General features: G+C 38.3%; 1 protein-coding gene across 4 annotated transcripts in view; it reads left to right on the top strand.

The window, feature by feature from the left end:
• TBC1D4 (TBC1 domain family member 4) overlaps positions 1-25279 on the top strand; it is a 173475-nt gene that overhangs the window by 144170 nt on the left and 4026 nt on the right. For 2 of the 4 annotated variants that reach the window (XM_029936601.1, XM_029936603.1), the window contains 8 exons: positions 2822-2979; positions 4942-5154; positions 7830-7988; positions 11675-11833; positions 14223-14467; positions 18933-19092; positions 21817-21986; positions 24339-24515. In XM_029936601.1, the coding sequence (XP_029792461.1) occupies positions 2822-2979; positions 4942-5154; positions 7830-7988; positions 11675-11833; positions 14223-14467; positions 18933-19092; positions 21817-21986; positions 24339-24515 (1441 nt within the window). Of the gene's footprint in view, positions 1-2821; positions 2980-4655; positions 4847-4941; positions 5155-7829; positions 7989-11674; positions 11834-14222; positions 14468-18932; positions 19093-21816; positions 21987-24338; positions 24516-25279 lie in introns of those variants that run through there. The other 2 variants (XM_029936604.1, XM_029936602.1) reach the window with 2 other exon arrangements.

The following is a 25279-nucleotide window of genomic DNA, read 5'->3' on the forward strand; positions in this document are numbered from 1 at the left end:
GTAATATACTTAGATTATAGGATATAAAATTTTAGATGTTCTGAAACTTTCAAATATGTAGTAGGCTAATGTGAGAGTACTTTATGGACCTCTTTTAAAACCTAATCCCCAAAAAGCACATATTTTAGAGACAATAATGAAATTGATAGCAGTACTTTCAGTTTTATTTTTAATACTATCTAGACATTCAGTATGTCCTTGACAGTGAATTGGAATTTGATTTTTAAAAAGATTTTTTTGAATGTATATATTTGAGATAGAGGGACAGAGACAGAGCATGATCAGTGGAGGGGCAGAGACACACACACACACACACACACACACACACACACACACACACAGAATCTGAAGCAGGCTCTGTACCCTCAGCACAGAGCCCAACATGGGGCTTGAACCTACAGACCGCAAGATCATGACCTAAGGCCAAGTCAGATGCCTAACTCACTGAGCCACCCAGGTGCCCCAAATCTGATTTTTTAAAGATGGTTTAATTCCAGCATTAAAATACAAAAGTTTGAGACTCTTTTGGGTTTTGTTTGCTGTAGTTTTGTTTGTCAGAGCTGCTAAAAAGTCAAGAGGAATTATTGAACCCTTATCCCATGAGACATTGAAATAGATAATCTTACAGAAGTCTTTCACTTAGTTTTTTAGGCTTAAATTATAAATTTAGATGCCCTTATGCAGGTCAGGAACAGCACTTACTTGGACAAAAGATGCCCTAAGTTTACTAATGCTGCTGTCTTTGTCCGTACCTACAGTGCCATCAACAGCTCAGTGTGTACTTTTGGGAAACAGAGCTGTTAGAACTTTTTGCCAGAAAAGATGTGAAAGTCATGCTACCAACATGGGTTTTAAAAATATATTCTTTTATTTATTCCTGACATGTTAGCCTAGCCCAAATGATTTTTTGTCCATTTTCGTTAACCCCCTGAGTTAATGTTTCATATTACTTGCCAGTTATTATACCAGAAGCTAGAAATACATCCATTATTAATTGGGCATTTAGCAAATAACTGCTAGTAAGATAGTGTTACCAAAGTGTTTATCAGGATAAACTATTACTTATAGGACATTTGAATCACACGTCCTTTTTTTTATTATATATTTCTTAATGTTTATTTTTGAGACAGAGAGAGACAGGGCATGAATAGGGGGGGAGGGGCAGAGAGAGAGGGAGACACAGAATCAGAAGCAGGCTCCAGGCTCTGAGCTGTCAGCACAGAGCCTGAGGCGGGGCTCAAACTCATGAACTGCGAAATCATGACCTGAGCCGAAGTCGGATGATTAGCTGACTGAGCTACCCAGGCGCCCCTGAATTACACTATCTAAAAGGGAAATATTTGAGTTAATACTTTCCAAAGTGGACGTAAAGGTGAACATGTTTACTCAGCATTACAGGGAGTTTTGAACCATGGACACATATTAGGGTTATAATTTGATCTGGGATACGTAACAAAGGGGGTTTGACTGTGTTGAGATCTCTGTACCATTGCTTTCTGAAGTATCCTGATCTCTCATGACACTGCTAACTGTGCGGCAGCTTTAAGGTCTGTCTGTTGCTTAACCTTAGTTTTGCTAATCCAGCAGTAACCATTCCAGGAAGATAGATCAAGACTAGAGGTGACTGAATTACCTGGTGACCATGGGTAGGTTCTTTAAGTAAATAAAAATATGACAGGCAGGTGCTGAATTGCTCTCCTCTTGGTGGCCTCAGTACCACCGAGGCAGGTTGTAGATTTTCTAGCTACATTTCCTTTCTGACTGAAGTACTGACTCTTTTGGACTCCATCAAAAGTCCTATATCTTCACTTGTTGGTATCACCAGCTGTAAATACTGCTGTCTTCATCATTTTCTCAGGAAAGCCCAGAGACTTTGAAATGTACTGTTATCACCACTAACAGCTGCATGGTGTTCCAGCTGCTAACATGATTGGTCGCAGAAGTGAGTTTGAGTCACAATGACCTTTTATGCAGACAGGCCTAGCATAACTTTGAATGTTCTTCCCTAGGAAATGAAAGTTTTAGCAGACCCACATTTCCACGTTTGCACTAATGTAAAGTACTAATGTAGAAAATTGTCAAATGCTCAACCCTCCCCTGCCAAAGAAATTGGGGAAGGTGACTATGGGATCAAATGATTGAAAAAGGGCATATCTATACATTACTTCATGCATACCAGTATATTACAGTCTCTGTGAAATCCTCCTATAAAGAAATGTTGATTATTTTTGTCTTAATCTAGCCAATCTTATTGACCACAGTTCTTTTCTTAATGCATCGACTAATAATAATCCCAAGTTTAATCATTCCACCTTTATTTGGGTTACTTTCTGCCATGATCCAAATATTGATGGCTAACAACTTGTAGACAGATCTCAACAGTCACAGGCAATGAGAAGCTATCTTTATCAGCCTATTCTGTAAGACTATAAGGAAAGCTGTTTTTGAGTCTCTTATGGAATATTTACATTGTTTAGAGTACACTTTTTAAATTTTTTAGCAAAGCATGAGTTTATTACGTAAGCAACCTCTGGCCTCTGTATACGTACATCTTTTCCTCGGCCTAGGACTTGAAAGGGTTGATAGTGTGGAATGAGTAGAAACAGGGGAGCTTCTCACGCCTGGGCTGTGGCTTGGATTGCACTTTCCCCAGGCTGCAGTGGCCTGGGTGACCAGTGTGCCTCGTGACGCATTGCCTTGCTGCCTGAGGCTTGTGCTTGCCCATGGCGGAACTTGTGAATGGCTTGTGCTACGGTGTGGTTGTGAGGAACCATGTTATGCATTTCTCCTTACAAGTTACATATTTCTTTGCTTTCCACAGCGATGGAGAGGGGAGGAAAAGGACCTCGTCTACTTGCAGCAACGAGTCCCTAAACACCGGAGGAACCCCGGTCACCCCTCGTCGAATCTCCTGGCGGCAGCGCATTTTCCTCAGGGTTGCTTCTCCCATGAACAAATCTCCCTCAGCAATGCAGCAGGGTCTGTGTGGTCCACACTAAAGAATTACTCCTTACCAGTATCATAAGCTAGAGAATGGAAACCAATGCTTTGGGTACCAAGAGACTTGAGTGATTTCAGTGGAGAAATAACTTCTGTTTCCATATCTGATATGGTGGCTAACTTCTTAGTTATCGTGAGAACGTAGTAGACATTCAGTCAATGCTTGTTGAATGGATGAATAAATGAGTAAACTCCCCAAACTGGGTACTAGGATAGTGCTAGAAAAGCATAGATTTTTTATTATAGAAAAGCCACCTACTCTTTTACAAGAGTCACTCATTAAACACAGTGACATCGAAAGGTTGAATGATAATGAAATGGATACAGATACAGTAGGCAAATATCAACCAAAAGATATTAGACCTATTAGAAATTAAAGCAAAGACATCCAAAGGGGCAAAGTATAACAATAAACAAATGTACAATAATGATGATTAATTATACATACATGATTATATAGTCTTGAAAGCTAGAAAATAGAAGTTCACAGAATGTTGGGGAGAAATAAATCAGTAGCTGTCGTGGGAGATTTTAATAAATTCTTCTCTAAAAATTAAATATAAGGAGGGTATATATAGATAATATTTGAGAAACACAATTTAACAAGCTTGATCTAATATTTATCCCCTAGAGGGATATTGCCCCCCTATAGGGAAAGTTCATTCATTTTCAGTACACATGGAACATTCCTAAAAATTATGTATTTTGGCCACAAAGGCATTATTTTAATGAAACAATCACATATTCCCTGATTACAGTCTCAAAAAAGAAAGGAATGATGAATTAGAAGACAACTAAAAGTTTCATGTGTTTGGAAACTGAAAACTACTAGAAACTAGAAGGAAGAAAATATGTTCAGAGCCCTATACATCAACATTAAATGTATTTAAAGGGTGTTTTTAAAATCAGGAAAGACAAAGCTCAAATATACCTAAGTATTTAAACAAGTTAGAAAAGGAGCTCTTGAGTAAAAATTTTAAAAACTATTTATTAAGGAAATAAATTAATAAGGGCAGAGGTCAGTTAGTAGAGAAAAGGAAAGAAGAAAATGACATTATTAGAGAAAAAATTAACTCTGCCTAGGATGGCCAGAAGCAGCTTCACAGGAATGTTAGATATTTACATTTAAACTCATGGCTGGGAGAAGCATGTTTCAAAAAGTGAGGCTAGCAAAACTCTTGACAGCGTCAGAGGGAGCTTTGCAGGTCAGGGAAATGTGAGAAATTCAGCATGATGGGAGCAGAGGACGGGAGATGGAAACAGGCTGGTACTTCACACGAGACAGGAGTCTGAAGCTGTTTATAAGCTCTTCGCAGTAGTTTGGACTTTGTGCTTTGGAACATAAGCAACCATTGAAATATTTTAAGAGACACAGTCATATTTGTTAATAGGAAACTAATTGGCAAAGGTGCAAAGGATGGTCTGGAACAGAGGGAGAGAGGGAGCTCCAGGAATTGGAGGAGAGAAAGTTGCAGGAGCGAGCAGAGGTGCTGAGCCAGGACATGCCCCATGGTGCTCAGCGGCTCTGCCCTTGACTGTGTCTGGTGGTAGATGGAGACCTTAGGACGTCGCTGTTACCTGCTCACGTAATCTTTTTGTTTTGCACAACCAGAGAACGTACAAAGATAATTGCAGAAGTGTTGGGCTCTGGGGAATGCCAGTTCATCTTAGAGCACCTATCTTATAGGTCATTCTGTGCAGAAAGGAGAAGTGGAGAAATTACATGTGCTTTCGTTTCAGCGTGAGAGGGAAAATTGGCAGGGGAATTTAGTCTAGTGAATTTACTTAAGCCGTTAGTTCCAGAAATGCAGTTACTGGGAAAGTAGCCTTGTGAAAAGCTTTAAAGGTGGAAGATAGGATGAGAGAACATCAATTCTAGAGAAAGCTTCCGTAGTCTGGGTTACTACTGAGGAATGCCTCTCACTGTTTTCTTCTCTGCAGATGGACTGGACAGGAACGAGCTGCTGCCTCTGTCCCCTCTTGCTCCAACCATGGAGGAGGAACCGCTCGTTATATTCATGTCTGGTGACGATGAGGACCCAGAGAAAGCTGAAGAAAGAAAGAAGTCAGAGGAACTGAGGAGTTTGTGGAGAAAAGCAATACATCAGCAAATCTTGTTGCTTCGAATGGAGAAAGAAAACCAGAAACTTGAAGGTTAGCCATTCCAACGGGGCTAAATGATATGACACTACAATTGAAAGGTTTAGGTTAAAACTACCCCCGTCTCGCTCACATTCAGTCGCGGAGTGTAAATGCACTTTGACTAGGATTTTACTGATTATAATTGGTTCATTTTATTCTGAGGTTGCTGTGACATGAAAATGTTCAGCTTCAAATATTTGCATTTTTGTTTAATAGCTAAAACATCAGACAGCCTTAAGATGTATTTGGGTAACAGAAAATATAGATAGTGTGGTGTCCATGTATTTGATGTGACTGCAAGTTTAATATTATTGTGCATTACTTTAAAAAAACCCCTTAAACGTGAAAAAATACATTCTCTTCTTTTTGAAGTTGATTTTCACCTTTTAGGCTAATTGTATTTAAAGTAAGAGAAATGTGCCTATTTAAAAAAAAATTCTGTTTCTATTATGCCCAGTTGAACTAGCTCATTAACTGTTTACAAATCAAAGTTCCTAATTTTTATTATTGCTTTAAATACTTTCTACTTAAAAAATAATATTCAAATCATTGAATTTATAATTGGATAATTTACAATACCTTCTGTGCTATTACTGGTGCTTTATTGCTTAGTTTATTAACACCAAATGTTTTAGAATGTGTTTTCCAGACTTTGAAAGAATGATGTCATTTATCTCCATGTGAACCAGGCATAAGGAGATGTGCAGACAGGAACAAAACTCAAAATATGTATTAATATTATTATATTTTGCAGTTCACTTAACCTGAAAGGGCCTTGTTTTTCATATGTGTAAAATGAAAGATTTAGCTTAAGTGAGCCCTTTGACTTACAAGATTATGGGAAAATGTGCAAGTTAGGTTTTTCTTTGGCTTGATTTTACTGCATTGTCTTCTAAAATGCTTTTGTAAGGACAGGTATTCACATTTCTGCACTCATCAGTTATCTTAAAAATTCCTCTTACTACACTAATACTCAATTCTGTTTTTAAATTGAACAATATTTAGTTTGCAAGGGAATAGTTTTCTTTATTGCTGTTTTCTTGGCAGAGTGGAAGTACAAAAAGTTTAAAATATCCCTTGGAACTAAATCTTTTTTTTCTTTAAAATTAAAAACCCAATCGATTGTTATTGATATGGCTTTTAAAAATTTGATGTCATAAATGGTATGCCCAATGGAGCTTTTATAGATTTTGAGGGAAATTGAATTCATCTTCAGGATAAGAGAGGAGGTGATATTTAGCGGATATGGTCAGAAACCTTTATGAGTTCTTTATTTCTGTATTTAAGTAACAGAGACAAAAATAGTTGAGCTTATTAAAATTCTAGTTGATGGATAATCATTTATTGATGGTTCTTTATTTTTTGCCTAGTTAACCAGGTGAGGGCAGATGTTGACTGTTCTTAATCAGCATTTTGTCCCCAGGGCCTGCAGCTGGCACATAGCTCTTGATTATTCCCTTAAATGAGTAAAGATCTAGAGAAGGCTGCAGGCGGAAAAAAGGGAAATATGCTGTGTTCATTATAAAAAATAATTAGTAAAGTTACATATAGGGTTACATTAATTATTAGCTTTAATGAACCCACTTCTTTAAGAAAAAATATTTGATTATCAAAGAGAAATATAAAGCAAGTATTGGGAAGCAAAGCTAAACTCTGCTAGAAAGCCATCTAGTGGTATCCAGGAGTGTTTTCCCAGTGAAGCAGTTTGGTTATGTCTGGACTTTCAGGAGAAACTTTTACTGCTTATTTGAATAACCATATTATAATATATTTAAATTCTTTGAAATGGTTTCAAACACACTAAGTAAAGGGTAATACTCATTCTGCTACTGTTTTTGTGCTGTCGAGGACTTCGGATGCATGACAAAGATTTGTGTTGCAGAAGGTAAGGGGTTGAGCACCGTGAACTTGAATGAATCCACGTTATTAATCTGTGAGACTCTGGTTCAATATGATCCTAACGAAAGAGAGAAAAAAAGTAGCTAACCGTTTTTTCTTCCTTTTCTCTTTTGGAATCAATTTAAGATAAAGAACACATCAAGTTAGTAATTGCTTTAATAGGCCTTTCTTTAATGAGCTCTAGGCTTATATTTTAGAATGAGAGAGAATTCTGTACTATTTTTAAAAATAGAAGTAAGGTTAATTTCAGTAAAATGAATTTTTTCCTTAAGAAAAAATGAACACAGAGGCACATGACTTAACGTTTTTAAAAGAAGTGTTGATAACTCTGGAAATAATTATAAAAAGGTATTGGGTTATCATGGTCAATATTTCTCTTATCAAGGTTAGCACCAGGCATTGTTTTCTCATATATATCCTATATAAAATATCATTGGTATTGAAAATAATGTAAGTTGTCACACCTAAGGCTATCATGTTTGTCAAAAAAAATTGAAACTTACAGTGTAGGGAACATGGTTAGTTTTTTATGCTTAGCAGAGGTCCCATCTATAAGATACAGAGTAAAACCTCCTTAGAAAGTTATTCCTCATACTTTTTTTATGTAAAATGACTCCAAGGTTGGGAGCCTTCATGTATTCTCAATTATTTTAGGTTTACTTTATGACCAGATGCTAGTGGTTGATTCCTAAAAATCATTTGGTATAATTTTACAAATACAACAAAATGTTAAAAATACTGTGTCCTAAGAACACATCAGTTTTACATGAATCCTTTTGTTTTCTTAGCAAGCAGAGATGAACTCCAGTCCAGAAAAGTTAAACTAGACTATGAAGAAGTTAGTGTATGTCAGAAGGAGGTCTTACTAACGTGGGATAAGAAGTTGATGAACTGCAGAGCTAAAATCAGATGTGATATGGAAGATATTCATATTTCTCTTAAAGAAGGTATTGTGGATCGCCTTTTTTATTTGAGTAATACTAACACACAATGTTACAGTAGTTTCAGGTGGACCATTGTCAACCATCTTTTTTAGAGATTTTTTGATTGTGTAGCTCAGGCATAATTTTGTCCTTGTGCTTTGCCTATAAAAAAAAAGGGAAGTAATTTGCTTTTGATTGCAGTTAGTGACTCAGTTGGGGAAGAAGACAGTGCTAATGGAGAGATGGTCCCTGAGGAGTTAGTAGACACCTTTTCTATAGATTTTTTGTCTTCTTCAACCAGCTGTTCTTAGTTCTGTCTTTGTAGTTTACCCAGAAAGGAGTGAATGCATGGGTACAGACCTTGGATCATATCCATAAAATAATTTAGACTTACAAACTTGACTCATTTCCACCCTTTAGTCAGAAATGTTTGTATTTATTGTATAGATATATTCACCTACATGTATATGTATACATAAACATATTTATACTTTTATTAATCAGTTTTCCTTCCATATATGTATTCTTTTATTTTGGAAAAATTGTTTTTATGTAGCCATCATACTGCATTGCTACTCTGCCATATAAAACGACTGATATTTAAACATCTTAAATTTAAAGTTGAAACTGCTTAGCATGTGAATATTTGAGGTGCATTTCTGTGACCCAGCTATTAAAATGAGGATCTCCATGACCTACATAAACTGAGTGTAAAATAAAAATCCAAGAATAGTGAAAGATATCTGATAATGAATTTTGTTTTAAAAGCTTATGACTAATGTGTGAAACTGTTGTATAGTTCAGTTTAAAAGAAGTTGGGATAAATTTTTTTAGATGCTACATTTATTGGGTTTTTTCCCTTGAAGATATGAAAGTCCTAAAGATTTTCATTGATTGCATTATTTGGGAGACAGAATAGTGGGTAATAGAATGTGTGTGGATGTGGATCACACCATTCTTTGATATGACTTTTAAAGATTTTTACGGGTGCTCGTCTTCCCATTTCTCATAGGATATTGTAGGATATTGTTGGGGGCGCCTGGGTGGCTCAGTCGGTTAAGCCTCCGACTTCGGCTCAGGTCAGATCTCATGTTCGTGAGTTCGAGCCCCACATCAGGCTCTGTGCTGACAGCTAGCTCAGAGCCTGGAGCCTGCTTCCAGTTCTGTGTCTCCTTCTCTCTCTGCCCCTCCCCCTCTCGTGCTCTGTCTCTCTCTGTATCAAAAATAAATAAAACATTAAAACTTTTTTTTAGGATACAGTTGGAACTTCTGAGCAGTCTGCCCAGGGCACATCATAATGTTTTCCTCCGTCCTCTCTGATCTCACGTTCTGCTTCCCCTCTGACATAATCGTGTGTTCCAGAGACTGAACTATGGTGTGCCCAGTACATGTCCCAGGCTGTTTCTTGCATGGAACGTTCCAGTTCTCCCTAACTTCTCTTTCTTACCTTTCCACACGCTGCTCATTTCCCATCATCCCTGTCTTCCCATCCCTCCTCCTTCTCTTCCTTTCTCAGCCATTCCTTGCCCATCTGAGGGCTGCCTACACTCCCAGCCTGACAAATCCTATTTTCTTTTTGCTCAGTTCTAATACCATTTCCTCATTAATAGTGCACCCTACCGTCTCTCCCATCAAAACAAATTCATTTCACTTCATTATTTTTTCTCATGATTCTTTTCCTTAATTGTGCTTATCATAGTTTATAATTTTGTATTTAGGCATAAATTTTTTTAATGTTTTTCTTACCCTGCCTCTGCATACCTAGCGCCTAGAAAGGATCTTGCACAAGTTACTTACTGAAAGAAAACATGGATGAATGAATGAATGAGACTAATTCCTGAGGATGGCTTTATTCATCTCCCAGGGATGAAGTGTCTTCATTGCCATTCTCTATTCTTCGCTATGTGTTAGATGTTCAACAAATGACTTGTGTAGCTAAGGTGAATTGCCTTCCTGCAAAATTGTTAGTGGATGGATAATACAAAACAGCCCACTCATGTTATTAGAGATTAATTTAATGGACTAATGAAAGTTACCCCTCAATGACCTTTTACATGTAATCATTCATTCATTCATCCTACAGATGTTGAAGCAGCAAAGTATATTCTTGGTTTTCCTCATACCGAGATGCAAGCTTGCTCACTATTCTCAAGGAGCTTCCCATGGAGGTGGGGAAAAGAGGCACAACAGGCAGTATAGAGCTAATCCAATATGGTGATGTTGGAGTGTGTGTCAAATAGTATGTGAAGAGGGAGTGATCACTGCTGGAGATGTGAGGAAGAGCTTCAGCAGAAGAAAATGGCCTTCAGGTTCCCCCATAACAGATGCACAGAAACACGCTGCACAGTAAAGTAGACGAACTTGGAAGTCCATAAAGCAACAATAGGAATAAGAAACTGGAGGTGTGAAAATAACCATAAGCTTCTATTACTTAGTCTATGGTACAGAATGACAGGGAATGGGACTGGAGAAGGCAGTGTAGGGGTCCATCATGGAAGGCCTTATAAACCGTGTCAGTGACTGGAGTTTTACCTTTCGGACAATTCTACTTTTGGTTTATGCAGATGATGGTACTGAAGTTCAAAAAGAGTAGTGTCATTAAAACCTTCCTTAATCAGCTGGGAGCTCAGAAACCTTTTCCAAATCCAGCTTACCTGAACTGCAAATACTTGGGGAAATAAGATTGCCTGTATTTACAGAATTGATTTCTGTCCCTCCCAGTGCTTATGACTTCATATTCTTTGGCATTAAGAGCAAACTTTTAGTATACTTTGAATTGCTTTTAATATCTTTTCGTTCTCAAGCATAATGGAGTTAATGCTTCATTATTTACACTGATACTGTCTTCTCCAAGGATGTTCTGGTGCACTTCAGTTATGCCTTCATGTTGCATTGACCATTTTTATTATTTCATTCTTGTATGACCATATAAGAATGCAATTTAATTCTCTTTTACAAAGTTACTTATTGATGTCAAATGCTTAGAATTTATAAGTATTGGCATTCATTATTAGCTTCAAACCAAATAAAAGGTGGGAATAGGCAGTGATAAATTTCATGGCCTCTGAAACCAGACTTGGGGAGTTCTAATCCTAAACTTCCACTTACAGGCTGTTAACTTAGGCAAGTTCTTTGCTTCTTTCTGCCTCAGCTTCACCATCTTGAAAGTGGGGATAATAGTAATTGCCTACCTCATTTGGTTGTTTTCTGAGCATGGGTACGATGCTGGTGAGGCACCATCCATAAAGTGATGTATTAGGTGCCCTATCGGTGTTTGCTGATGTTAACATTGCCTTCATTGTTATTTTTTAAATATTTATTTACTTTAAAGAGACAAAGAGAGACAGAGCACGAGCCGGGGAGGGGTTGGGGGAGAGGGACACAGAATCTGAAGCAGGCTTCAGGCTCTAAGCTGTCAGCACAGAGCCTCATGTGGAGTTCACACCCAGGAACTGTGAGATTGTGACCTGGGCTGCTTAACTGCCTGAGCGGTGCCCCAGCATCACCTTTATCATTGATATTTGAGGGTTTATTTTCAAGACATCAGCAGCTTCAGTATTAAACTTGTCAAAATATGCTTCTGTTGGTACAGTGCACTGTGCGGCATGCAGGCCGTTACAGCTGCCCGTTTTCAAGCATTACCTGGGTCATCAGCTGCGGTTTAGCAGCTTCATCCCAGAGTTCGAGACCTTGCCTTTTTATCTTTGTAGGTGTTCCCAAAAGTCGCCGAGGAGAAATCTGGCAGTTCCTAGCTTTGCAGTACCGGCTCAGGCACAGATTGCCCAATAAACAGCAGCCTCCTGACATTTCCTATAAGGAACTTTTAAAGCAGCTCACCACTCAGCAACATGCCATTCTTGTGGATTTGGGTATGTTTGTCGTACTGATGATTGTACAGCAGCCAACCATAGGTCCCTTTGTTGAGTATTTTGGGGAGTTTTGCTTGGGGTTTTGTTGTAGTTTGTGTTTTGTTTTGTTTTTGGTGTTGCCAAAGAGGATCTGTTGAGTTCTGCAGAGCTGCTGACTTTCCCCTTTCTTGAGGGCAAGGTGGCTTTATATCTGGTTGAAGATACCATAAATGCCTGAATACAAAATGAAGTATTCATCTCCAGACTTTCCCCCAAAAAAGGGTGTTATCTTATATTTGAATCATTGTAAAGGTCATATTATCAGGTACTCTCAATTCCTGTATTTTGAAAAACTGACTTTTGTTTGGGTTAGACATTTATTTTCTCAATCAACACTGGTTTTAAAATAGCATAGAATAGGTTAAAATTTAAACCAGCCTTTGAATATCACTTTAAAAAACATACAGTAAGTGGTTGTGCCATTGACTCAGGAATACGTCCCTGGAATGAAAGAAATATGAGCTGTCCTAATAGTGTATGAATGGCTATTTGTGACTGGGGGAGAATTTCCAGCGATAGAATCATAAAGCTAAATTTTTAAATGCTGTATTTCAAATAACTAAGGGAAAGTAAAAAGGATTGATTTTTAAAATAACATTGTCTCTAGTTTCTCTCTAACTTAACATATTATAATATGTATTTTACTATTTAAAAATGTCTGATTGATTGAATTAAGTATTGTGCATTTGCATTTGACTGTTTTATCTATATCCCTAAAAATTGGTATATTTAAAGTAGCCAGATATGTTACTTGAGCCCATTTGGGAAAATAAGGGATTACTTTATATTTGGAGTCCCCTTATATTAGGGCATATAAAAATCACTGGCCAAAACCTAGTTTGATCTCTGTTTCTTTTGGATGATAAATAGCTTTAGTTGGGAAAGGACCCAACGCAGTTAATATTTTTTGAGTCAATTTTTTTTTAAAAGGGGAATTTTACAGAGAGGCTAAAGACTTGAGTTCTTGTCTGATTCTACCACTAAGCTGAGGTTTTAGGCAAATTATTTTGCTTCTGAGTCTCAGTCCTCTCATTTAAGTAATGAGGACCTTGAGCTTGGCAATTCCTGTGGATCTCCACAGATCTACGGTTCTGTGACTAGAAGTTGATGACCAGACTAGAAACGGGGATGGTTCATTTAGGGCTAATGAAGATGTCCTAATAAAGAGAAGGAGGTGATGAGATTAGATTATAAGGGAAGGCTGGTCAGAAAAGAATGAAGCTAGAATTAATGTCTTGGATAGAGAGTACATTTATAGATTTTTTAGCAAAAAATTTAAGTAATAAAGTAAAATGATAATTTAAAACCTTATTTATTTAACTCTACTTATAGCCATCTGTGTTTCCTCAGTGTGTTCTTATTTTCTCATATCTTCCCCTTGCTCTGCAGAATTAATCTTATCAGTTTCTGCGGGGAGGGGGGTAAACAAAATCGCTTTGAAGCATATGTAGTGGAAACATTTACAAATCTGGCATTCATACAAGTTTTAAGCACTCATTTTTCAAGGAAGCTGATTGCCCCTTTCATTTTTGTGGCATAAGAGAAGTCCCACGCCAGTGTCCACAGCCTTGGTGAGAAGATGGGTGTGTTTCAGGGTTTGGTACCGGCTTTTCAGTAATCCAGAACTGATTTTGTCTGCTTGCAGGGTTTCTCTATGGTAATTCACCCCTTAGAAGTGAACTTTAGAAGGGAATTTATTTGAAATCAGCTTGACCTTTTGCTTTAGATGCCCTTTTTGGACATTTTGAAAAAAGGAAAGAGGTCTGCATGGCTCATAGAGGTGGTTTAAGAAACAGAGAGCAAAGGAAATATTTGAAAATATTTCCTGAATAATAGACTGCGTGTAAAACAAAATGACCTCAAAAAGCCCCTCCAGTGTCATAGTACAGGGAAAGCGGGACTAATTCTGTTTAGGGACTACTAAGATTTCCTTTTAAATAATATGACAAATTTCATAGAATTCTGATTTTAGTCAGAGAGGAGTCTTTATGTGAACTTGGAATTTGCCTTGATTTATTACCTGAATAGATTTTATATTCCATTTTCCTGGGATCTCTCCTCGACATGTCCATGATTTGTCTGTGAATTTTGTTGTTGTTCTTTTCTAGAAAGAAGTGCTGGTTAGCATCAAATGTTTGTTTCCCTTTTGTATGCAAAGAGGTGGGGTGGTGATCTGGCTGGTAGGACTTAGGACTTGCTGGAGAGAGTTTTAGTTAGAATGGGTATTCCACACAGCTCTCACTGGCTACGAAAAGAATGTTAATTTCCTGGAAATCACTGCATTGCAATTTCATTTTTATCTCCAAAGCTCAGGATATCTCAAAAGTATTTATTTTCTCTTCCTCTGCAGGAAGGACATTTCCTACTCACCCTTATTTTTCGGCACAGCTTGGGGCAGGGCAGCTGTCACTCTTTAACCTCTTGAAAGCCTACTCATTGCTGGACAAAGAAGTGGGTTACTGTCAGGGGATCAGCTTTGTGGCCGGAGTCCTGCTGCTGCACATGAGCGAAGAACAAGCCTTTGAGATGCTGAAATTCCTCATGTACGACCAGGGCTTCCGCAAACAGTACAGGCCTGACATGATGTCGCTGCAGGTGAGGCCCATGTGAAGCTGTGACTCGAAATCGTAGCATTAATCCTCTTCTGCATTACAGTTAAGACTTAAGGGAATTTGGGGGCACCTGGGTGGCTCAGTCAGTGAAGTGTCCGACTTCGGCTCAGGCCATGAACTTGTGGTTCATGGGTTTGAGCCCCAGGTTGGGCTCTCTGCTGACAGCTTGGAGCCTGGAGCCTGCTTTAGATTCTGTATCTCCCTCTCTCTCTGCCCCTCCTACATTCTCTCACTCCCTCTCTCTCAAAAATAATAAACATTAAAAAAACATTTTTAAAAAGATTGAAAGAAATTTGGACCCATTGTCTTGGAATCTGTATAAATGTGGAGGTGTCTTAGAGGTTGCTAAGCCTGTAAGAGTATGACATCCACATGCAGGAAAACTCTTCCATAAAGTTCCTGAAGTGAATAAATGTGCAATTCTAGAAAGGTAATGGGTACTCAAGTCTCTCTCCCCTAAGTCTGCAAGTGGAAATAGAGAAAGAATCATGTCTTCTTTATTCACTTTTCCTCAACCTGTCAATTTTATAGAAAGAGATCCTTTTTTTTAAACCTAAGAATATAATGTCCTTATTCTTTTACTGTGAGTGCATCAGCCGCACATATCTGTGTCATGGTTCTTCTTGAACTTCCCATGGCTCCCCTTCTTTGTCCTTATGTCAGATAGGTCCTTCTAGAGGAAAAGGTGTCCACAGTCAGTGGTAATTTCTGGTCTGCTTTTCTTAGCAGGCACTGAAGAAGAAACATTAAAATGTTTTAGTCACTGTAAGTGGGGTACTCACTCCCACTGCGGACTTCAACCTATATCAGACTCCCTGTCTATACATTTCTCCTTTCTAGTTAAAACTCCCCTTTCCTTAGTGTATTGGTTTCTAACAGGCAGTTTAAATTTTATCTATACATATGATATCACCAACCACCACTACCTTTCAATTTAAAGCTTTTAGTAGTAAAAATATGAAAGAAGACTTTAAAGAGAGGATTGTTCGCATTCTCCTCCTTTAAAATGAGGTAGGCAAGATCCCGCTAGTCATAATATCATGCTGTAGATAAGAATTGAAATATTTAAAAAAATGCTTTTCCGATATACTCTTTTCCCTGGTTCCCAAGGATCAGTTTTTACATTTAATATTTTAGTTGCCATTCTATAGGCAAAAAAGGACTGGGTTTTCTTTTTTTTTTTTTTTTAATTTTTTTTTTTAATGTTTGATACAGAGAGAGACAGAGCATGAGAGGGGGAGGCGCAGAGAGAGAAGGAGACACAGAACCGGAAACAGGCTCCAGGTTCTGAGCTAGCTGTTAGCACAGAGCCTGACGCGGGGCTCAAACCCACGAACGTGAGATCTGACCTGAGCCGAAGCCGGAGGCTTAACCGACTGAGCCACCCAGGCGCCCCAAGGACTGGGTTTTCACCTTGTGAATGTTACAGTAAATGATACTGTCTTGGGAGGATCAATGGAGAGGAAGCAGTTCATTTTTCTTCAAAAAAAACTCTTGTTAATGTTTATTCATTTTTGAGTGAGAGAGAGAGAGGTAGACAGAGCATGAACAGGGGAGGAGCAGAGAGAGAGAGAGAGGGAGACACAGAATCTGAAGCAGGCCCCAGGCTCTGAGTCCTGACACAGAACTCAAACCCACAAGCCGTGAGATCATGACCTGAGCTGAAGTCAGATGCTTAACCAACTGAGCCTCCCAGGGGCCCTTTCTTTACTCCTTTAAGATGAAATATTTGCTAGGGAGATAGGGCTTCCCTCTTAACATTGGGTTTTCAGGTGTAAGTTCATATAAAGGGTGTTTCCCTGGATACATAAATATAGTCACTTAATTCCTAGTTGATGACTGTTCATAGGTCAAATAATGACAGTAGAAGGTTTTATTTTTACTTCTAAAGTTTATCCATATCTCATATTGGATAGGAAGCATTGGTGCCCTTAAGTAGCTCTGATTTGCAGAAATAGGTTTTGGTAGCTAATATTGAAAAAATTAAAGAATGGAAAATACCCGTGAGTAGTGTTTGATTTAGGTCCATAAATAGAAAGATAGATGCAGCGGGTATCTGGGTGGCTCAGTCAGTTGAACTTCTGACCCTGATTTCCACTCAAGTCATGAGTCCAGGATCGTGGGAACAGGCTCAGTGTCAGGCTGAGTGCGGAGTCTCTCTCTCTCTCTCTCCCTCTCCCTCTTCTCTCTCCTTCTCTATCCCTCTCTCTGCTATTCCCCACTTATGCTCTCTTTGTTTAATTAATAAATAAATAAGTAAATAAATAAATAAATGCAGTTCTCAGTTTGAAATGCAGTGTTTCTCAATTTAAAAAGTCATCAATTTGATGTCATACGAATTCATGTAAATTGGATTAACACATTTATATGGCTTGCAATTGCTAGCAAATATTTTCTGTCCATAATGATGACAGTGAAGATGTTTTAATCTTCAGCAGAATTTGTAGATGCTGCATGTTTAAGGACTTTATTCTAGAATAGATCTTTTTGCTCTATAAGTGAGGTATAACACTTTTCCACCTTCAGGAGCAGAAAGTGGTTTTATATCCAATGAATGTGGCTTTCAGAAGTGGAAAGAGCAGTGGTCGTGACTCACTTGATAGGATTTCTGGTTATCTGCTCGGGGTGAGCGTGGACACTGCAGGTTCTTGGCCTGCATTCCCTTATCTCAAAAAGGAGGGAGTTGAGGTCTCTCTTAACTCTGTCTCCCAATGGTCTGTGGCTGCAGTTTTCTGTGTCTTTTGTCTGAAGTCTTTGCTCTCCCCTCTCCCCATCTTCTCTCCCCTTCTCATCTCTCTCCACATCTCCCTCCTCTGGCTCTACATCCTCCACTGGAAGACTTGCCATGTTATCTGTATGGCAGAAACTGAAGAATTATTTATTCTTAGCAGATGACATTTTCTTCTTAGAGTTTCCTTTGAAGGAAGATTGAATTTTGTTTTTATTTGCCTTTATCAGAAGAAATTTAATGTAAATATACCTTGATGAAAGAAATGTTCAAATCTCCTGGTTTAGAATGCAGAAAAGAAAAAGGTTCTTAAAAAAATAACATTGAAGTATTGCTTCTGTGTCACAGTCCTAACGGAACAAGAGCAGGATGCTTTTGACAATATGCTTTCTCTTTACCCTGCTAATTAGACTGCTTTGATTTTTGTGCTGTCGAAATACTAATTCTTCTATTGATGGAGCCCAGGATGTCTAGTTTCTAAATGGTAAATGGCCTGCGGAAATCTATGATTTTTTCCACACGACTGAAACAATAATCGCATTCTTGTAAACCTCTATGTTTGACTGCAGCTAAGCGCCGTGTTTCCTAGCTATGACTTCCCGTGGCTCCATTTGGTTTGTGTGGAACCTTAGTTTCCACCGATATGTGTTTAATAGATAAAGATCAAACAGATAATTTGCCGTATCTATATTCAGTACTTTGATTTTTAGTTTTGTGCTCTGGAAACTACAGTTGAATTTACAATATAATTGGTTATTTTAATGCATTTTTACAAAGCTAACTACTTAAGGGTAATATTTTGATGATTTCATCTAGTGAAAGAAGTTGTTCTACACTTAATAAAATATACACATTTCACACTAAAATGTCAAACAGATATAACTGATCAAGAAACCACTACTCAGTTTGTTACTGTGTGGATAAAAATGTAAATGAAAGCACAGATCACAAATTTGTTGATTATTTGCTACTGCCTTACTTTTAGCTACCACAGACAAATGAGTTTAGAGCTGTAATTCCACTTTTATAATTTTTTTTAATACCAACAATAAAGCAGTAACTGAATGAAATAATTTCTTCTTTTAATACTAGATACAGTCAGACTGTTCTTTTTGCTTTAATCCCCCTTTTAATAAGAAATATGCTGCTGGCATGCTTTGGGTATTGGAAATCCTACCCCAAGCCTCTGCCTCCCTAACGTTCAAAGCCAGGCAGGGGCCTGGCGGCACCGACTGCCTGGTGGGCTCGAAGCCAGAGCGCTAGCTTATCAGAGGCTGGGCCCGGCAAGTAGAGATGAGCTTTGCTTCTGAACTAAATGTAGATTAGAATGGAGGCTTTTCTGGAATTGGTCTGAAATTAAAATGGACCTTCCATGAGAGTTCTAAGCCAGGACAATTCTGATTAAATTTCCTACATGAGGAAAAACAACCATTTCCACATATGCATGTGATACTAAAAAACAGTTTGGTAGAAAAATCTGCTCAGTCATCTCGGATAGACTCTTAGTGACTTGCTTTGTGAACTCATTTAAGTGAACTTGGACTTTAATATCAACTTTAACATAATAAAAATAAAATAATACTACTTTCATGTATTGAATCTGCATGAATTTATTATTGAATTTGTATATTAAATATTGGAGTAATATAATTAAAGTTAGTGTATTTTATGTATAGACAAATGCCTAATATTTTATTTTTCTTCTCCAAATTAACTTTAGATTCAGATGTACCAGCTGTCCAGGCTCCTTCACGACTATCACAGAGATCTCTACAATCATCTGGAAGAAAATGAAATCAGCCCCAGTCTTTATGCTGCCCCCTGGTTCCTCACACTGTTTGCCTCTCAGTTTCCACTAGGATTTGTAGCCAGAGTTTTTGGTAAGAGATGCTTATGATCAAATGGACCAGTGTTATTTATTCCAAGGAATATCCTCCCCACATGGTGCCCTGATTGTTTTATCATGTGTTATACAGAATAGCAGATTGCTAATGGAATTTAATAAATTTGCCTGGCTCTTTTCTGAGAGTGATTTGAAATCATATTGGTCTTAAATGAAATTGAAATTAAAAGGGAAAAAAGAATCGGGTCCTGTATTTGAGTATGCCATGATGGAGCTCTTATTTTCATTACTCCTAAATCAGAAAAGGGAAAGAGAGTTGGAGAGAGAGAGGGACACAAAACTTGAGAGACTACTGAATACTGAAAACGAACTGAGGGCTGAAGAGGGAGGGGGGGAAAGAGGTGGTGGTGATGGAGGAGGGCACTTGTGGGGAAGAGCACTGGGTGTTGTATGGAAACCAAGTTGACAATAAACTACTTAAAAACAAAAGACACTTTTTTTCCCTTAAATTATACTATGTATAATTTTCTAGATTTTTATACACATCCTTCTTAGCTCAGTTTTTATTTTTGTTTTTACTTCCTCATTGTCACCTTCAACACTAATTCCAAATAGAGAGAAACATGTTCTCTGGTTGAGTCTGTGGAAGTAACTATTATCAGTGTGATTTCTAATGATCTATTTTTTGAATCTGACTTTGTTAAGAGGGTAACTGAAAGTCCTGTTTCATTGCTCAAGTGACTCTCCTTCCATCAGTGCAGTGCTGGCATCGGTCTCTAAGATTGGGTGACTCAGGGTAGCAGCACTAAGCATGGACCAGTGAGAACAGGGGCCCGTTACTGGGTTCCTTCTGCTTCCTCACACTATTAGGCACCAGAGTATGGCATGGTTTATGCACCCTCTGGGTGCCCTTTAATCTATTCAAAAGTCTTCAGTTAGGTTTATCTAAGTCTATTATTTCAAAAGCAAAAAAATTAAAAAAAACAAACAACATTTTAGTAGAGGTTTGTTCTTAAAGATGTTTAGGATGTCTGTGACCCCAGAAAGGGCTCCCACAGTTTTTACATTCTGCTTATCTCGTATCCATGGTGATATTTGTAACTGTGCCTTTGCTAAATTGGAGCTTTTTGTCAGATTGTGAGTATTTGGCCCAGTTGTAGATTATTACCAGTATTAGAAAAAAGAGCTAAAAATGGAATACAATGAAAATATCAGAGTATATCAAATGGTAAGGAAAATGTTTGGAGGAGCTTCAGTTTTGAAGATGTACGTGCACTGTGTACACACACACCAGGTTACAGTGTATATAGTGTCTTTCTTATTGGGGGCCGTGGTTTAAAAAGTTAAACAGTGCATTAGCATAATATGATCTTAGACAGAGTGCAGCAGAAGAGCAAAATCAAGATGTGCAGAATCAAATGTTCACCAAATTTCTCTTCTTTATTGAAATACTTGATTGCTTCTCTCCAGTTACGTTTTTGGATGGGGTTGGGGTTCCTATTTTTGAGTCTTTTAAAATCCTTTCATTCATTATATATATTTTCTTCTTAGGATCTATATATTTTTTTTTCTTCTGGGAATAATTTGCCAAATCAGAATGATAAAACAATGTTCGAAAGTATCTCTCTTTGACTTACCCTTGGGAACATGATATCAGAGTTTAAGAAACAGACCTCCCCAGGTCCATATTTTGCAATGAGAATGTGACTGATGCCATCCGCTCTGCAGTAGCTGCTCAGTCCTTTTCTTTGAATTTAGTAAAGAATAGAGATAGTCAGGAAAGGAAAAGATGCATGAGCAGAAGTCACGGTTCTCTGTTTTTTAAGGACTCCCTTGCTTATTACGTATTATTGATTCCAGAGTGGCAAAGTTTGCAACTTTCATATAGGAAATATTTGGTACTTTCAAAACTATTGCCTGTTTGTATTTGTTAGGAAGCAGAGTTCAGAGTTAGGGTAGGTTTTCTTTTTTTCTCTCTCTTTCACTTCTGATTTCGGTTACACATTACTTTTGATTTTTTCTTATAAAGCTTTTTTTTTTAATTTCCAGTTTTGATATAGGTTTAATTGTATATGAATGGTTCATTTACTTTTTTATTATGGTCATAAGAGTTTAAATAGTACTAATTGGTTTTGCAGATTTGTTTTTGTATTACTCTTGGGAAGAAAAATGGAACTATCCGTTGAATAAGCATCTTTAGGTTTACCTAGTCTCCATTAAATTTGCCACTAAAAATTACAAATACATAGAGGCCCATGGGTGGCTCAGTTGGTTAAGCGTCCTACTTCAGCTCAGGTCATGATATCACAGTTCATGGGTTCAAGCCCTGCATTGGGCTCTGAGCTGTCAGCTTGGAAACTGGAGTCTGCTTCAGATTCTTTGTCTCCCACTCTCTCTGACCTGCCCCTGCTCACATTCTCTCTCTCTCAAAAATAAACAAAACATTTAAAAAGAAATAAATAACTAAAAATTATAAGTACATTGACAAACAGATATATAATTAACCTTTTTCTTTTTACTCTGGCCTTATCTGACATTCCTAAAGAAGTAAGAATACTTAAATATCTGTTTATTGGTTTCAGTCACATTATTTTTTTTTAATTTAGGTGATTTTGACCATATTCTCTTGCAGAATATCCATGATTCCACTGCATTAATTAAAAACAACAACCAAAGAAACACAAAAAGCCATTAACATGAGTGTACTTGTTACAATAGTGGATGCATAATTTTGATCATGAGAATTCTCTCTTTTTCTTAGATATTATTTTCCTTCAGGGAACTGAAGTTATATTTAAGGTTGCACTCAGTCTGCTGAGCAGCCAGGAGGCACTTATAATGGAATGTGAGAGCTTCGAAAGTATTGTCGAGTTTCTTAAAACCACGCTACCTGATATGAATACATCTGAAATGGAAAAAATTATTACCCAGGTATGATCAAAATGATAAAAGCAGATATGAGACCATTCAGCAGACCATTCTACCAAATATATATTAGATGCTTTAGTATAAAGATTTAGATTTGCTTGATAGATTTTTTTTATTTGATCAGATGTATTGTATTTGGAAGTGAGATTATTCTGAAACTTCTGCATTGTGAAATTGTCTGTGTGGCTGTGCACAGGAAAATGTTCAGTGCTATACATAGTGTCTAGAAGTGTTTGGTGAATATCAGTTTAGACCAATGGTATGACTGAAGTCAGAGCTCACAGAGTTAGGAAGACTAACTAAATAAGTACATAAAATAAAAATGAGAGTCACTTACTTTTGTGATATTAACTCTGTTTTTAAAAATATATGTACTCATGGAGCGGGGCCTGGGTGGCTCAATCGGTTGAGCATTGTACTCCTGATTTTCGCCCAGGTCATGATCTTGCAGTCGTCAGATTGAGCTCCATGTAGGGCTCCGCACTGAGAATGGGGCCTGCTTGGGATTCTTTCTGTCCGTCTTCCTTGGCCCCTCACCCCCTTTCTTAATGAAAAAAGGAAAAATATATATAAAATATATAAGGAATACATGTGGCAAGAGCCTAGGCTTTGGAATCAATACTGGATGTACATCGGCTTCTAGCTCTTTTATTAGTTGGTGGGCTTGTACACATCTCCCTCATCTTCTGAACCCTAGTATTCTTACCTGTCAAATAGGTCAATACTGATCTGAGAGGTTTTGCAAAGCTTAAATGAGACTTCACGTATTGATTGGGGTCCCTTGCAAGAAATGGTCTGTCTTTAATGACACAAACAAAGCCACCAACTTATAGAGGTTTGGGCAGGGTCAAGAGAACCAAGCATGGCTGTCCGGGTACTCAGTAGCTAATGACAGAGGGCAGCTGTTGATACTCTGGTGTTGAGGGTGCGGTGGAAGGAAATAATAGTGTTTCCAGGCCCAGGGTGCTGGAACTATCCAGGAGGAGTTTCTGGAGCTCTCTGTGCTTTTCATGAGCCAGGCAAGGAAGGAGCAAGAGAGAAATACAACCTCTTCTTCTCTTTCTGTATTTCTGGCTGGCTGGGTAAGGGCCATACCTAACCAGCAGGCGGCAGGAAAGAAGGTGTGAAAGGGGGATGCAGTTGAGGGTCTGTCTCCTGGGTCCAGCAGAATGGATGAGGGCAGAGAATGGATCTGGGAAGCAAATGGAGAGTAATCAGCACACCATGTATCTAGCTAGTTCCTGGCTCTTCACAGGAACTAGGTTAAGTGGTAGTTATGGATTCATGTTACTCAGATGGAATGACCAAGCTTCAGATTTGTACATAAAGCAGGAATGCTTTTTGAATAAAGTTTACCAATTTCCTAGAGGCACTTGGGATAGCCAATAAAAGGGTTTAGAGCAAGAGAAAGGGAGCTTGACATCTTGTTCTCGTGCCCTGCTGCCTGTTAGCTGTGTGACATTGGGCAAGTTACAACCTTTCTTTTTCCATGCCAATAAATATAGATCCATGCTATTGTTTTTAATGGTTATTCAACTGCCCCTTGTGTCCGTGGTTTCCCACTAGGTAGGGAAAAAGTGATGCTTCATTGAGAGGGATGACCAGGTTGTCTAGACAGCCCATTTAAACTCTAAGATTTGAGTATCTCTGATAGTGGTAGGATAAGTAAGTCAGCTTTGTTGTGGTTTCTTTTCTCCCCACAGTGTTAGTGTAGACACCACTGCTTAATTGACAGCCACTGCCTCCCCTTCCCTTACAAGTTTAGATTAAGGAGGTATCACCTGCCAACTGACTCCTAAGCAAACTATTTTCTGCTTGGTGGCGACACAGGAGAGCAGAGGCAGCTCTGTGCTGCGCTCAGGGAGTGCAGGTATGAAAGTTCTCTGTGTGGTAGAATAGGAGACTCCAGAGAGGCCCACAGGATTTGCGAATGGATGAAGATATTTAGTGCAAGAACTGTCTGCCCCATTGACAAATCACTAGAAGTGTTTTTGGTTTCTTTATTAGAGAAAAACTCTGTGCAATTTTACATAGATAATTTTTGCTGATTCTTACCTACGTGAGAGATAATCTGGTATACTACATTTTGGGAGAGTTATCAGAGTAGATATATTTTGGTTGCAAAATACCCTTGAACATTAATGTATTCTATCATCTTGGCCTCATTATGAGAATGTTTCAATTGTGTAGAAATCCATATGTTCTTATGTAGACAGTCATGTCTGTTATTCTTCCTTTGGATACACCATATTATTCTTCACGAGTAAGCACTTGGAAATCTATGTGAAGGGCACTAGATACACTGTATTTTGGTATCCACACTCAACAGACGGACCCATTGTGTTTTCATGGCAGGTTTTTGAGATGGATATTTCTAAACAGCTTCACGCCTATGAGGTGGAATACCACGTGCTGCAGGATGAGCTTCAGGAGTCCTCGTATGCCTGTGAGGATAGTGAGCCCCTGGAAAAGCTGGAGAGGGCCAATAACCAACTGAAAAGACAAAACATGGACCTCCTAGAAAAGTTGCAGGTAAGGAGATAAAGATTTGATCAAAAAAGTGCTTGACTGCCTCCTCCGTGCACAGAACTATATACCAGGAGTGACAGAGATGTGACATAGAGTGAACCACCGTTGACAGAGGGTCTGTGTCAGACTGTCCAGGTTCCTGGGGGCTACAAATGCACATATCATCTTCACTATCCCTTGGGAGAGAAACTGTCCATTCACAAAATATTAAATGACAATTCTAGGCAGAATCTGGTTAAATACCTATAGGGTGTTGCACGTATTTGGCTAAGTTCAGGGGAGGGGGGTCGCATATGGAAAATTGGGAGAGCTTTGGAGGACTTGAGGCTTGAGCTGGACGTGAGGGATTGGTGGGAGAAATGATGGGGGGGGGTTGGTATGAATAAGGAAGATGGGGCATAACAGCAGAGTAATTTTAGGTTCTGTTTAAGGTTTAAGTTCAGGAGAGACGGGATGAATGGGTTAGAGGCAGAACTGTAGATAACTTTCAGCGTCAAGTGAGGAGCATGGTTTTAATCCTGTTGAGGGAAATCTCTCAGGGTTTTTTAACTGTACTTTTGAAAGATCAGTCTGGAAACCTTGATGAGGACAGATTTGGATGGGGAGAGAAGGTATGGAGACCAACTAGAAATCATTTGCAGAAATGATTTGCAGTGGGAATTGCCTAGAGTAAAACTCACTGAAATGGAAAGAAAAGGAAACATTTTTGAGAGGATTGAATGAAAACATGTAACACACAGTCCCTACCATCGAGGAGTTTTTACAGT

The sequence above is a fragment of the Suricata suricatta genome, chromosome 4 (assembly GCF_006229205.1).
Source record: "Suricata suricatta isolate VVHF042 chromosome 4, meerkat_22Aug2017_6uvM2_HiC, whole genome shotgun sequence".
NCBI lineage: Eukaryota > Metazoa > Chordata > Mammalia > Carnivora > Herpestidae > Suricata > Suricata suricatta.